The sequence below is a fragment of the Petaurus breviceps genome, unplaced genomic scaffold (genome assembly GCF_028583685.1).
Source record: "Petaurus breviceps papuanus isolate PSGF00001 unplaced genomic scaffold, PetGlider_PUasm1.0 207, whole genome shotgun sequence".
Classification (NCBI taxonomy): Eukaryota; Metazoa; Chordata; class Mammalia; order Diprotodontia; family Petauridae; genus Petaurus; species Petaurus breviceps.
In genome coordinates, this window is record NW_027185850.1 from 31,031,380 (window position 1) to 31,046,617 (window position 15,238).

Sequence of the window (15,238 nt, forward strand, 5' to 3'; positions counted from 1 at the left end):
GATACTGGAGTGGTTTGCATTTCCTTCTCCAGCTCATTTTACAGATAAGGAATGGAGGCAAACAGTGACTTGCCCAGAGTCACACAGCTAGTAAGTTTCTGAAGTCATATTTGAACTCAGGATGTGATGAGTCTTCCTGATCCAGACCTAGTACTCTATCCATTGTGCCACCTAGCTGCCCAAAGAGCTATATAAATGCTGGTCATTATTATCATCGTTACTGACAGCTCAAATTTAACATCCAAAACAGAGTATATTATCTTCAGAATCACAGACTCCCTGCCTCTGCTAAACTGCCCTCTCCTCTCAGCCTCCCTATTTATATCAAAGGTACCACCATCTTCCCACTGACTCAGTTTGGTAAACACAGAATCATACTTGGCATTTCCCTCTCCCTCCTCCCTATATCTAAAAGTTGTCCAGTCCATTTCTGCAGTAGCTCTTGAATCTGCCCCTTCATTGCACACACAGACCATCAAGCTAGTTCAGGCTGTTGTTACCTATTGACTGGACAGTTTTAACGGCCTGGATTACTGTCAACCTCCTATTTAGTCTCCCTGCCTCTAGTCTCTCCCACACACCAAAGAATCACCCAAAGACCCAGGTCTGACTATGTCACTCCTTTGCTCAGGGATCTTCAAAGGCTTCTAATAATCTAGAAGTTCAATTAAATTTGTCTACCTGGCATTTAAGAGCCTTCTGATGCAGAGCAATCTTTCCAGCCTTAGTTCATACTATTCCTATTTATGAATGTACCATTCATTTTATGAATCCAGCCTGCTTGGACTACCATTATTCTAAATTTGACATTCTATATTCCCACCTTGTACATCTGCACTGGCCATTTCTTGGGCTTAGAATATCTCTGTCTTCCTTCAAAACTGAGCTCAGATTTTGCCTTCTCTGTGCAACCTTTCCTTGTCCCTGGCTCCACCCCAGTTGGCAGGGCCGTCTTCCTCCTCCAGATACCTTATATATGTACACATTGTATGCCTTTGGCAGAATGTAAGATCCTTGAGGGCAGGAGCTATTTTGTTTTTGTCTTTGTATTCAGGAGCTTAAAAAAATGTTTGTTGGATTGAACTAAAAATAGGACCCTATCAGAATGCTGGCAGATAGGTTACATTTTTTTCTGTTGTCCTCCTTTCAGATTCCCCAGTACGTGGACTTGGGCTGACTTCATGCCTAGTTTTCTGTAAACCTGTTTCCCTACCACTGCCCTTCGTTCATGATCTTGCTTCAACCTTCTCCATAACTCCCTATAAATGGACCGATAATCTAAGCCTCTTTTCTTCTGTCTCTGTTGAGAAGATCAAGTTCTGCTGGCTGAGGCAGGTTCTGGCTTGCTTTTCTCTGGTGATTTTTCTTGTGGTGATTCCCTTTTGTTGATTACACTTTTGTAGGAAGTCACCTAATCCAAATTAGTCTTTCCTTTTCCCCCCACTTTCCCTTTTTTTCCAGTAGTTTGTCTGAATAGAATATTAGGGACATAGATCTAAAGCTGGAAAGCATCTCAGAGGCCATCTAGTTGAACTCCCTCATTTTACAAGTGAGGAAACTGAGGCCCAAGGAGGTTAATTCACTCTCCCATAGTCACACAATAAGCATCAGAGGTGGTTTAAGGTCCTCTTAATTCCAGAATGTCTGCTCTGTCCACACTGGAGCTATCATAATGTCCCCATACTCTGTTTCATTCTCTGAGATAGTTTCTGGTTCTCTTCATGTCAAAGACGTCCCCTCTTGAAAAAAGTACCGACACAAAGGCAAGATGTTTCTGAGTGACCAACCACTCTGTAAGCCTTTGACTTTCTTCTTTTCCTATAACCCTGTTTTGAGTTCTTCCGATATATCCTCCCATCCTCCCCTACGTCTACCTCGGAATCGCAAGCATGGAGTATCCATGTATATGCTATCTTGGTCCACAGGGGATCTGGCTCTTTTGAGAACTTGTCTGTGATGGCTTCAGCTCTTCACTCAGCTCATTGCTTGCTTCTGCTTTCTGTGAGCACTGTAGGCCAGAAGGCCAAGCAGCACAAGAATGGCATTTCATGCTGACTCTGGGTGCACAACCAAAGTGACTTCTCTGACCTCTTTTTATGCCTCAACAAGGAGAACCTATGAGCTGGACTTCCATTGGAGTAACTGGAGTAGTTCCTCATGGCTTCTGGTTTCTCTTCTAGCAAGAATGATAGCATTGATATCATTTGGGTCTCCCAGCAAGAGGCCAGCTGCTCGGTTACTGGGTGAGGATCTCACCTAGAGTGTCAGAATCCATCAGAGCCGTTCTCTCCATCCCTGACCGTGCTGCAGATATGAGGACCACTGAACTCGCCACTCCACAGCCTGCCTGCTGGGTCCTCAGAAGGCAGACCCCAAATGTTGCTGGGCCACACCGGAGATGAATCATTCTGCACAAGCACCGGACACAAGAACCTGGGCCATGATAAGGCATCAGAGGAGGATTTTGTGGAGAAAACTTCTAGAACTTTTACTTATGATACAAAATTATATTCATGAATGGCTGAACTTTCAGAAAAGATCTTGAAAATGCAGCTTGTCTGAACCAACATATCTGCTACATCCGCCATCGTCTTTGCGCCCTGCCCCATTGGTTTTGTCCATCGCCTTCACATTTACATCTACCACAGAATGGTGGCATCTGAGCATTGGGAGGGACCTTGACACCTTGCCATCCATCTCTGCTCTAACATACCTGGCACATCTGCATGAAGACCCACAAAGAGGGGGAACCCATCACCTTGAGAATCACTCAATCAGTCAAGATTTATGAAGCACCTGCTATGTGTCAGGCCAATTCTGTCCAGCTCTCATTATTAGAAAGTTTTTTTCTTGACATCATTCCAGCAGTTTCTCCTGCTTCTACCCCCTGGGCTCAGACATGCCAGACAGACCTCCACATACTTGAAGACATCTATCATATCCATCTGAGGGTTCTCTTTTCCAGTTCCTTCAAATGAGCCTTCTATGGCCTGGACTCAGTTCTTCATCACTCTGGTTGCTCTCCGCTTGCCAACTTAAACTGTGGTACTCAGAACTAAAGGTAGTACTTCAGATCAGGTCTGACAAGGGCAATGGGCAAAGGAACTATTGCTTCTCTGTTTCTGGAAGCTATGCCCCCTCCCAGTGCAGCCCAAGATCACAGTGGACGTTTCAGCTGCCATATCATACTGCTAACTGATTGAGCTTGCAGTCTACTGAAACTTCCAGGTCTTTTTCAGAACTTCTGTATAACCATTAACTGCTCTAATGAAGTTGATTTTTTTGTGTAAATGTAAGATTTTATAAGTGCAAGATTTTACATTTATCTGCAATGAATTTCATCTTGTTAGATTCAGTCTAGTGCCCTAGCCTATCAAAATTCTCTTGGATCCTGATTCTATTATCCAGTGTATTAGCGATCCCTCCCAATGTCGGTATCATTCACACATTAGAAAAACATTTTATCTATGCCTTCATCCAAGTCAACTAATAAAAATATTAATCAGGAAAGAGCCAAGCATAGATCCCTGGGCCATTCCACTGGAGACCTCCTGCCATGTTAACATGGAACCATTAACAGCTGTCTTTGAGTCTGTCCAGCCATCCAGTTTTGACTTCAGATAATTTTCTTATCATCTAGTTCACATCATCTCCACAAGAATATGACAAGTTATTTTATTTTATTGACAAGTTATTTTATCAAAGGCTTTGCTAAAACCTAAGCAAACTCTATTCACAGCATTATTACTGGTTTAGTAATCCTGTCAAAAAAGAGAAATGATGAGAGTCAGGCAGGACCTGTCCAGCATTGAGGAAGCCCAGATGGTTCTTTGTGACTGATTGCTGCTTCCCTTTCTAGATATCCACCAACCATCTCTTTAAGGATCTCCTTCTCCTTCCCAGGAACTAAAGACTGCATCATTGGTCTCTGGGCCACAATCTGTGTTGTCCTTTCACATGGTCTTAGTGGGGCATTGTCAGGCTGCTAGGTGACTTAGTGGATGGAGCGCCAGACCTGGAGTCAAGAAGACCTGAGTTCAAATAGGGCCTGAGGCATTTACAGGCTGTTTTGACCCTGGGCAAGTCATCTAACCTCTGTTGACCTCAGTTTCCTCATTTTTAAAATGGGGACAATAATAGCATCTGCCTCACAGGGTTGTCAAATATAATTATTGTGAGATGCTTAGCACATAGTAGGTGCTATATAAATGCTATTAATATTAATAGCATTTGATATTAACATTTTATTAATATTATTTTATATATTTAATATTTTATTTTATTAATATCTCCTTCTGCTCTTCCTCACATTGTTATTATCTTAGAGCAGCTGCCCTGGTTCCAACTGCTCCCTAGAGCTCTTTACAAAACCACAGGACCTCAGGACAGCAGAGACCTCCGAGCTCAGCTGGACCGCGCTGTCCTTCATTTTTTTCACATTTGCTTCATTTTTCCATCACCCTGAAGCTCTTATTCCCAAAGAGGTGGAACCTCACTTTGTTAGCTAGTGGGGGAGTAACTAGAGTAGTTCCTGGGCAGGCCACCAGGTGGTGCCCTCCAAGCTCAGCATATAAACACTAAATGCTCTCCGGCTGCTTGCTTGGCTGGGCTGCATCAGCTTGTGCCTGGACAGAGGGGACTAGAACACGGCCAGTCGTTTCAGACTTCTGACGCGCTCTTCTGCTTCCCAGGTGCCCTTCTCAGGGTAGTGCTGCTCCAGCCCTAAGTCCTTCATGACTCAAAGCCTCCCACCTGCAGGATCCTAAGGCCCTCACTTCCCTCTTCAGCAGAGCAATCACTGAATAGACCAGCAGGATAGAACACACCCCTCCAGAAAAAGCCAGATCTCTAGGCCTCCCAGCTTTTTTTTACATCAGTCATCCTTGTTCTCATGAGGAAGGAGGGCTAACACACTGAAAGACCTTTGCAGGAATGAACTTCCAAGTGTCCCAGATGTGACAGTCCCTCGGGGCTGGTCAGAGCAGGGCTTTCCCCCACTAGTTACCCCTGTCTCCTCGAATGGCAAAGGCCCATCTCCACTTCCTGACTGGCAGCCAGCTTTGGGGCCCAGGAGTGAATTCAATATTCCCATGGCTGACCTGGGTTTCTGCTCACTGGGTCGGGTGCCTGTGTCTTCTCCTGGAGTCCTTGGTGAGCACTGTTTCTCAAAGAGCACCTGCTGCTGCCAGGGAAAGGCCCAGAACAGCTTGGGAGATGCACAATTCTACATTCACCTCCTCAAAAAATCTTGCCAAAATATTTAACAAGACAGTATCTTCCCTCCTCAACCCGTGTGTTTGGCATCTGGCTGCCTCATCTCTCTGACTTAAGATAGGGAAAATTTGTGGGAAGAAACTGCCAACTGCTGCAGGGGGCAGGGTGCTTCTACTTGTGTGCTAGCCTTCCTAAATTCCATTCTAGCGACCAGCCCAGTTTGTTGGGTTGTTCTCAGGGGTTTGAGACCATTATAAATGGGACAACAGTCAGGATTCCAAAAGATCTTTGTGGACTAGAATGATCAGCCCAATCTAACAATGTAAAATGTAATAGGGAAGTAAGTCGACATGTACAGGAGGTGGGGTGGGCCACGTGTGGCCAAACAACAGGTTGGGTGGAAAAGGTCCAAGAGTTTAAGAGGGCTCCAAGCTGCATTTGAATGGTACATTCCAAAAAGCTCATGTGGCCCCAGGTCTCTCACAGAGAAGCATAAGGAGATGCCATCCCACTGTCCTTGGCCTGGGTCTGAGCCCATCAGGAAGGCTGGGGTCAGTTCTGGATAAGACATTGACAAGCTAGAGAGCTTCCAGAGAAAGGCAGCCAGATGCCCAAATGCCGAGATCCTTGCTACAGGACAATCATCAAAGGAATTGGAGATATTTAGCTCGGAAAAGAGAAGATTCGGGGAGCAGCCTTCTAGCATGAAAAGCTGTTGTGTGAAGGACGGATCTGTCCCAGAAGGCAGTATCACAGAAACTCAGAAGTCATCCAGCCCAGACTTCTATAATATTCTTATGTGATCACACAGCCTTTTCATTGAACCAGAGATGTATGAAGCCAAAAGGACTCAGGTGGTCTTCTAGAACATCTAGAACATCATCTAGCTGTATGAAGCCAAAAGGACTCAAGTGGTCTTCTAGAACAATCCGCCCCTGAAAAAGAATCCCCACTCTGACTCCTCTCACAGGTACTCAGTCTACCATCCTGTTTGAAGTTCTTCAAAGGAGGGAGAGCTTACCATCTCCCAAGGCAGCCCTTTCCACTCTGGGACAGCTCTGGGTGCAAGAAAGTTCTTCCTGACATCGACCCTAAGTCTGCCTTTGCAGCGCCCCCACCTAGCAACCCATCTGCTCCACATTCTGCTTCCTAGAGCCAAGCAGAACCAGTCTACTCCCTTCCATTCTGGCAGCCCTTCAGTGCCTTAAGGCACTCCCTCTGTCCCCCACTTCACCTCTCAAGGCCAAATGTCCCTGTTCTTCAACTAAATCTCTTGTGGCATGAACCTGAAGAAATATGTAGAAATTCCAGAGGCAGATTTTGGATCAATATAAGAAAAAACTTCTTAACGATGAAAGCTGTCCCAAGGCAGAATAGAATCCCTCAGAAGGTAGTGAGCTCCCCATTCCTGGAGGTCTTCAAGCCAAGGCTGCATTTGACAGGGATGCTGGAAAAAGGAAACCTAGTTGAGTTCCCAGGCGAGACTCGGTGTCACCTGAGATGCCTTCCAACTCCAGCCATGGTTTTATGAGGTCCTGCACGGAGGATTCCTTCTCAGTGTCACTTGGCTGACAGCAGGCCCCACGTGCACATTTGCAGTTTCCTGCAGGTGACCTTAAACTGGTGGCACCATCCCCTCTGACTTGGCCCCACTTGTTTCTCTTCAGACTGTTTTGTGGCAGCAGTTGGCAGGAAGGCCATGGCCTCTCAGGTGTGGCTCACACCTGGCTCCAAGCCTCTCCCTCCCCTCAACATACACACATGTGCACACACATGCCCAGGGCAGGGCTTAGTCCAGTAGGCTGCTATCTGGCCTAGGACAACTGAAAACTTGGCTAGATCCATGGGAGTCCCAGGGCAGGGAGGATGGGGTCCAGTGAGGACCCGGCCCAGAGTCTTCTGGGTCCTCATGGCCCACTTTCTCCTGCCCCGTTCTGCAGTTCATCCTCATCTTCACGGTGATCCAGTATCGCCCCATTACCTACAACCAGTACCAGTACCCAGGCTGGGCAGTGGCCATCGGCTTCCTCATGGCTCTTTCCTCGGTCATCTGCATTCCCCTCTATGCCCTGTTCCAGCTCTGCCGCGTGGATGGGGACACTTTTCTACAGGTGAGCTGGGAATGGCCAGGGGCTGGGCAGGGATCGGAGGGGGCAGAGGTGGGCAGGGGAGCAGGGACACAATTCTGACCCCCTCTCTGGCTTGCTCCCTTTGCCCACCCTCTCTCATTCAGCGTTTGAAAAATGCCACGACACCGAGCAGGGACTGGGGTCCGGCCCTCCCGGAGCACCGGACGGGTCGCTATGGCCCTGCCACAGGCGTTTCCCCGGAGGACGGGCTGGAGGTTCAGCCCCTGCACCCAGACAAGGCCCACAACTTGCTCGGGGGCAGTAATGGCTCTGCCCACCCCCAGGACTCCCGGATATAAGCACTGCTGCAGGGGACTGACCCCATCCAAACCCCTCCCTACCCACCCTCCAGAGACTGCCCCAGGCAGGAGGCAGTGAGCACCCTGCCCACTGCCACCATCACCACCGCTAACCCCTGTGCCCTTTGTGTCTCTCATCCTGTGTCTCCCTCTGCCCCTTCCCCCAGTGTTTACAAGTCCCTTTTATGTGCCAGGACCAGGAGGGGGCAGAGGTCAGAGGCCAACTCTCTCCCTCCACCCTAAATCTGTCCACACACCAAGGGATGTGGGGCCTAGGCTGAAAATGGCTGGTGAGAGGGTGGGGTGGCAGTGGGGAAGAAGGGTATGCCCCTGAGGAGGCTGGGATATTGGGAATCTTTTTTGCTGCTTTTGGGCAAACAGGAGCACTTGAGCCTCTGTCACATGGGACCCTGGGCTCTGGGCAAGCTCTTCGCCTAGGAGAGTTGGGAAGGACCTCAGAGGCCACTGAGTATCACCTGGAGACCAGAACAAGGCCTGGAGTGAGAGGGCCACCTTGCCCTTCAGTACCCAGGAAGGGCAAAACCCCAAACCAGAGGCCTGCCTGGCCTTGGAGGACCAGCCCCTTCATGCTTTCTGCTGCTCTCTTGACCCCCACCAGAAAGGGGAGATGCCCAGCCTAGGCTCTGAGGGCCAGGAGGGGTGCAACCTTCCTGTGTCCAGCATGCAGCTGGCTGCCACCCTGGGTCTCAGATGGTGCCAGTCTAGGCCTAGCACACACTCTTCCCAAGGATGCCAAACTCCGTCCCTGAAGATGAAATGTGATATCCCAAGCTGGTTTCGGCTCTCTACCTGCCAAGTCAGGGTGGAGAGATGGAGGGAAGAAGGTTGAGGGGACACCCTTGTGACCAGGAAGCTGCCTCCCCCCTGGCCCTGTTGATCTATGTCTAGGCAGCAGGAGTCCAACAGTGTTCCCTGTGCATCCAGCTGCTGCCCCTTTAGCATTAGCTCTTGTGTGATATTCAGGGGGCACAACATCCGTGGGCTCCTCTGTGTCCAAACTGTGTACTTGTGGTTGCTCCCTCGCCCCCCAGCTTCAGGCCTCGTGTGTCTTCCAGGCTCGTCCTGTCCTCCCTTGGGCCTCTCTGGGGACTGCTCTTTCCCTGCCCCCCTATCCTACACCCTGGTCCAGAGCCCGTCAGGGTATGGGCTGTGGAAGGCTCAGCCCCAGGGGTACACAGGAAAGTGTCAAGTGATAGTGCCAAACGGGCCTGTCTGGGGCTGGAGGGCACCACTGCCCTGCCCAGCCCGCCCAGCCTACCTGTCTTCCTTGGCCTGCACATTGGCCCTGTCCTTGGTCCTTCTGCTGTGTGTGTCTCCTCTAATTCCCTATGGCCATAAGGGCAGGGCTCAGCCCTGGCCCAGCCTGGCCGGTGCACTGTTAGGGTTTAATGAAATTTTTATTCCTGACTTGGAGCTGCTGTTTTTTCTCCCCCCTCTGTGGTGGGAGGTGGGCAGGGTCTCTGAAGCAGACTGGAGCAGGTAGAGTGGAGACACAGACACACATGGTTCCCGCCAGATCGTGGGTGCCTTTATTCCCTGGCCACAGCCATCAGGAGGTAGTGCCTGCATGAGGCCCTGCACTGGTCATTGGCCCTTCATGGGGATGGCACTGAAGGCGGCGGCCCCAACGGCTCTGGCGGTAGGAAGTGCCTGAGGCCTGTGGCTGAGGAGGTGTAGGGGAGAGGGCTGGCAGCAGGCCACAGCTCTGGGACTTCTGGGTCTGCTGCCCAGAAAAGGGCAGGCCCTGGCCCTTGCTGGAAAGCATCCTCTGCCTATGAAAACAAGAGGTCAGCTGTGCCCCCCAGCCCCTGCCCAGCTGCCCTCCACTAAAGGTGCAGCCCAGATCTGTACCTGCCCAGCCCTTGCCAGCCAGCCTCTTGGCTCTTGTCCCCTCGCAAGCTGGGACAAAGGCTCAGGGGTGTTGGGGACCCCAGCAGATCCTGTTTCATGGCTCTCTTCTGCTCTTTGAGTTCTGGAAAGAAGAGTACCTAGGCTGGTTCAGGGGCAGTGTGGCAGGGGCACAGGGTCCTCCCTTGCTCCCCCACACCCTTGTCTGGGGCTCACAGAGACCATAGAAGGGGGAAAGGGGGCCCCAAATCCCCACCTGCCAGGGTAGGCTCCAACATCATGGGTGAGGATTCTGCCACTGAGCTGTGCACGTCCTCCAAGCAATGCTATGGTGACCCCCAGAGTCAGTGCCCAGAGCCCCATATCGCTCAGGGGCTATGCTCCCCAATCCCTCCCGCCGGCCCACCCTAGCCTGACAGAGAAGGGCCCCAGAGTTCAGGGAAGGGAGGCCGAGGACATCTTTGGAAAGAAGGGGAAGTGGCGTCTCCAGAGCCAATAGAGGACAGGCAAAAACCTGCTCCCACAGAAGACCCAAAGGTAGGGCCCTCCATGGGGTGCCTACCAACTCTCCTAGTCCCACAGAGGAAAAGGACAGAGAATGGCAAGCACAAGATGACTGCCAGCCTGGAGATGCAGGTGGTCATGGGCCAGGTACACAGCAAGGCCCTCTGGCTGGATACAGGGCCAGGGCCAGGGCCAGAGCCCCCAGCTGTGGAAGGGGAGGAGCTCACCTGCAGGGCTTTGATCTCTCTCTCCAGGGCACAGCACTCCTCCTTTAGGAGGGTCCTGGGGCATGGCCAGAGGGGTCAGGAGTCACAGGCTACAACAGGACTGCCTCCCCTACTTACAGCTTCCTCTGTCTGGTTCCCACATCTCCTGATTCCAAAGCTCAGAGCCATCCCCAACTCCTCTGAATCCCTCGGTCCCAGTGTCTCAATCCCTGGCTCTCACCTTTCTTCCTCCGTGCATCTCCTCTGTTCTCTTCACCCACACCAATGACCCCCCAGGTAAGGCCCCCATCAGCTCTCCCTTGAACTGTGGCAGCAGCTTCCTTACTGGTCTCTCAGACCACCAGATCTTCCTTTCTAACCCTCCCCAACTCAGGTGCCAAAGTATTTTCCCTAAAATCCAGACCGGACCACATCATTCGCCAACCATCAGTGGCTCCTTCCTGACTAGGATCAAATATAATCTTCTTAGCCAGACATTCAAAGCTTTCCCCAATCCTGACCCAGGGCACCTGTGCTCCTTCTCTCAGATGGTCATTGGGCCCCCAGGCTTTTGCTCACCTGGCTTCATCCTCACCTGATTTCCCTAAAAACCCAGACCCTTCACTGACTGGTTGCTCCAGCCTACACTGACTGGCCTTGACCGTAGGCTTTTTTTGACTTTCCTTGCGTCAGTGATCCTCTCCCCTGAGGTCTCCCCTGCTGGGCTTTTAGGCCCTTACCTGAGACGCTGGATGACCTGGTCAATGTTGGCCACGTTGAGGCAATCCTTGATTGTACTGAGGTCCTCAGTGCTGTTTCTCAATCAAGAGAGAGGCTCCTGGACTCAGGGAGGCCTGCCATCCACCCACCCATCCATCCATCCAACCATCACTTTTTCCCCTCCCCCACCCCCAAACACAATTAACATACCCAAGAACCCTACCCAAGGAAGACCCTTGGGAGCAGCGATAACCTCACCTGAGGCCAGGGGATCCTGGCAGCCTGGTCTCAAGCTTGGCCTCTACATTGTCCCTGGGGTCTCCGAGGGCAAAGCGAAGCACTCTGGGGCTGTAGCGGGCCCATGCCTTGGCCGTGTCCCTGGAGGGGTGCACCTGAGGGCTGGGGGCCTCAGCCCCAAGGAGCCAGGGGCAGAGGGAGGAAAGAGAAGGGGAGGGGGCTCCAGAAGGCAAAGGGGCTCAGTCGGGGGGCTATCCCTGGGTCCTGGGAGAGTGCTGGGAGGGGTCTTCAGAGGTGGGCTGGAATTGACCCCTGGAATCTCTGGAGTTCAGACACTGAGGCAGGGGGAGGCAGTGGGGAAGTGGAAAGGGGTATGGGAGGGACGTGGATGGGCCTCCTACCTGCCCTCTAGCGCCGCTTTGTGGTGAAGACCACACAGTAGCTGCCTCAGCTCCCTCCGCACCAAGTCCCGCATCAAAGGAGGCGGGGCCAGCAATGAGAAGGGGGTGGGGCTGGGGGCGGGGCCAGCACCCTGGACTACTTTGCGCTCCTCCTCCAGGAGGGCCTCCAGGATTTCCACCTGCCAGGTAGGGAAGGGGCGGGGCTGGGTGGGGCGGGGCAGGCCAGAGGCCCCCCCCACACCTGGCTTTGACCCCGCCCACCCTCACCTCGGCCCGCAACTCCAGGCTCAGGTCCACCGCGGCCTCACCCAGGATCCTCTTCACCTCTGCCCGCTCGGGAGGCTGGATATGCTCCTCCACGAGCCCCCACAGGGATGGGGGAACCTGGGACATGGTGGGGCCCCGCCCCCTGCCCCGCCCTGCCGGGCAGGTGGCTACTGTGAGGGGCGGGGCCGGAAGGGAGGGGCCGGCTCACCTCTCCAGCCCATGTCCCGGCCCCTGTGAAGCCCCGCCCCCACATTTCACTAGGGGCGGGGGTCTGGGGGGGAAGGGCGGTTCACCACGCAGCCAGAGGCCACGCCCCCATCCCAGGCCCTCCCTGAAAAATAGGCCCCGCCCCGTGCCCACACAGCCCCCACCTGCGCGCCAAGCCCCGCCCTCATCTCGAGGCCCCTCCCCACACATCACAGGTCACAGCAGGGGCTCTGGGGGGACACTCCCCCGCTCCCCAACCCACGCTGCCTCCCTCTCACTGCTGCAGGGCCCGTGGGTGGCCGGTCTGACTCACCGGGCTGGGGCCGGGCGTCAGGGGAGCGGGCACCTCGCGGATATGAGCGTTCCAGTCACGCCGTAACCTTGGTCACGACGGCAGCGTGCACATGAAGGCCCCGCTCCCAGAGACGTATGGCTCCTCCCCCTTAAAGGGCCAGGTCGCGCCGAGGTCAGGAAGAGGCACGCGGGCTAAGGGTTCAGTTAGTCTCGGCTCGGACGTCTACTCAGCCCTCGGGGCGCTCTGGGCAGTCTCGAGAGATACCGTCGGTCCCCACAGAAACAGGTACAGATTGAATGTAAAAGAGATCCAGGGTAGTCTGCGGGAGTGGCCCGAGCAGCCCGGGCATCAGGATGAGGAGCCACGGAGAAAGTGGGGCACAACTAAAGTCAGTGATGAAGAGGGAAAACATTCACGGCCAGAGCAAAGGCGTGGAGGTGGGAAATGGAGTTCCGGGAGTGAGGGACAGCATGACGGCCAGAGCCAATGGAGCGCAGAGTGCATGGAGGGACTTAAAAGGGGAGGAGGGGGTCAGGTTATGAAAGCCAAAGGATTTTATGTCTGATACTGGAAGTGATAGGGAGTCACTGCAGTAGGGGAATGACACGGCCAGACTGCATTTTAGCAGCGGGATAGAGAACGAGATGGAGTGAGGAAAGTCTAGAAGCAGGGAGGTCAGTCAGGAAGCTGTTGTTACAGCCCAGGAGTGAGGTGATAAGAGCCTGAAGGGTTGTAGAGTCAGAGGAGAGAAAGGAACATTTATAGGAAGTATGGTGGAGAAAGAACAGGCAAGATTCCATATATGGGGTGAGGATGAACAAAGAGTGTCAACAGGAAGGAAGGTGGTGCCCCTCAAGTAAATCTGGAGTGGAGCTGGGTTGGGGGGCTATCCATCCACCCACCCATCCATCCATCGAATGCGTTCCATTTTATACATGTTTGGTTTGTTATGCCTTCAGACATCCAGTGTGAGATACTCAAGAGGCAGCTGGAGATGGGAGGAAGGGAGGGAGGGAGGGAGGAAGGAAGGAAGGAAGGAAGGAAGGAAGGAAGGAAGGAAGGAAGGAAGGAAGGAAGGAAGGAAGGAAGGAAGGAAGGAAGGAAGGAAGCTGTATGCAGGCAGCAAGAGGTAGGTACTATTCTTATGCCATTTTACAACTGAGGAAATGGAGGCAGAGATAAAGTGACAGGGGATCCTGCAGCTTAGTGAGGGCAGATTTTAATTGAGGTCTTCCAGACTCCAGCCTCAGCAGTCTGTCCACTGTCCTATCAAACTGCCATCTGGGTGAGCAGAAAGGCCAGGTCTAGATAGGTTTTAGAATCATGGGAGCTAGTGAGATTACCAAGTGGTATAGTATATGGGGAGAAGAGGGCCCAGAGACATCTACAATTAGGGGGATGACCTAGATGAAGAGCCAGGAGACAGGTGTAGTAAAGAATGCTTTATGTTTGAAGTATTGGTTAGCGTGTACTTAACAGCTTTTTGTATTTTAAGTACATCTTTTGTGATGGAAGAAATATAACTGTCCTGAATACCTTAATACACATGGAATTGGCTGTCACATTTATTTTTAAAGCAATTGGGGTTAAGTAACTTGCTCAAGGTTACACGGCCAGGTGTTTCTGGGTGGGTTCTAAGTGTCTGATTCAGATTCGATCCCCAGGTCGTCCCGACACTGGGGCCAGTGCTCTTACTCGCTGTGCTACCTGGCCACCCCTGTCACATTTATTTTTAAAAGAGAAGCTGTTCATTCCTCTGGGGAAGGTCCTAAGCTGTATCTAAGCTGGAGTTCTACTCCAGAGTGGGTATACAAGCCAAAGAGAAGAAAAACATCTAACTCATTTCTTTGAGGGGGGGGGGTGTCAGAGGGGCCCCCATCCCCATGAATATAGGTTTTGTGTGAGTCCAGAGCAGGAATTCCTTTGGGGGGCCGGGGGGAGGGGAGGAACGAGCATTCAATTTATACAAAGTATTAAAAAAAAATCAGGAAGAACTAGAGACACTACCCCAAGGAAAATATGGCTTCATAACTTTGCATAGTAATATCCATATGAAGATGTCTGAGAACTAAAGGTGGAAAGCATTTGGCAGTGGATGAAGAAACAGACATGACTTTTTTTTTTTTAAACGGGAGGATACTACAGACCACCAGGGCAGACAGAAGAAATGGATGACAAGTCTGGGGAGCAGCTTGCCAGGCTGGTAAATGGCTAGGGCTTCAGTTATCCCCAGACTCTAGCAGAGCAGCTCAGAGGAATTTCCCCCATTTCCAGAAGGTGGATGGGCCACTCAAGTAAATTCCATTCTGGTTGTAGCCAGGCACTGGCTGTGAGGCGGGAGTGATGGGAATCCTCAGGAGAAATGACCTCCCTTTTAGAGTCTGAAATAGAGGAAACCCAAATGCAGCATGCCACACCCTAGATTCTGGGAGGGCAAATTTCCAAAGGTTTAAAAGGATAGATAGATAGGAGGTTCCACAGGTCAGCCCACAAAGAATGGGTCCTCTCTGGCTGTCCACTCCAAGGGCTTCCTTCAGGGGTTGGCATCTGCCCTCCTTGATCACTTTGTCCTTACCCACCTGTGCTCATGGGTGATCCTTCTGGGGGGCAGCCAGGGGAAGTCTCATTTTAGCCTTGTACCAATAGTCCTTACCCACACTCAGGTGTCTGAAAGATCCATCATTTTATGGATGAGGGGCCCCCTCCTGCCATGCAGATTATAAGGCTTCTTTACCACGGTATCTAAGAGAGTTCCTGTGGCCAAAAACTCATGCCCCATAGCCACACAGGTTAATTTCCCTGAACAGGTCCTCAGGTCATCTTTGCCTCAAAGCCCCCCAAGCTGGGCAGAACCTGACCAAGGCCCTGTGCCTGCCATTGATGGTCTTCA

General features: G+C 51.9%; 1 protein-coding gene and 1 pseudogene across 3 annotated transcripts in view; one reads left to right on the forward strand and one right to left on the reverse strand.

Annotated features, from left to right (window-relative positions):
- LOC138165056 (sodium- and chloride-dependent glycine transporter 1-like) overlaps positions 1 to 9,070 on the forward strand; it is a 53,556-nt gene extending 44,486 nt beyond the window's left edge. For all 3 annotated transcript variants that reach the window (XM_069093163.1, XM_069093165.1, XM_069093164.1), the window contains 2 exons: positions 7,155 to 7,325; positions 7,448 to 9,070. In XM_069093163.1, coding sequence (XP_068949264.1) covers positions 7,155 to 7,325; positions 7,448 to 7,642 — 366 coding nt within the window. In that variant the 3' untranslated portion in view covers positions 7,643 to 9,070. The remainder of the gene's footprint in view (positions 1 to 7,154; positions 7,326 to 7,447) is intronic.
- Positions 9,071 to 9,169: 99 nt separating this feature from the next.
- On the reverse strand, positions 9,170 to 12,263 carry LOC138165057 (coiled-coil domain-containing protein 24-like; annotated as a pseudogene).
- Between the last annotated feature and the right edge of the window lie 2,975 nt (positions 12,264 to 15,238).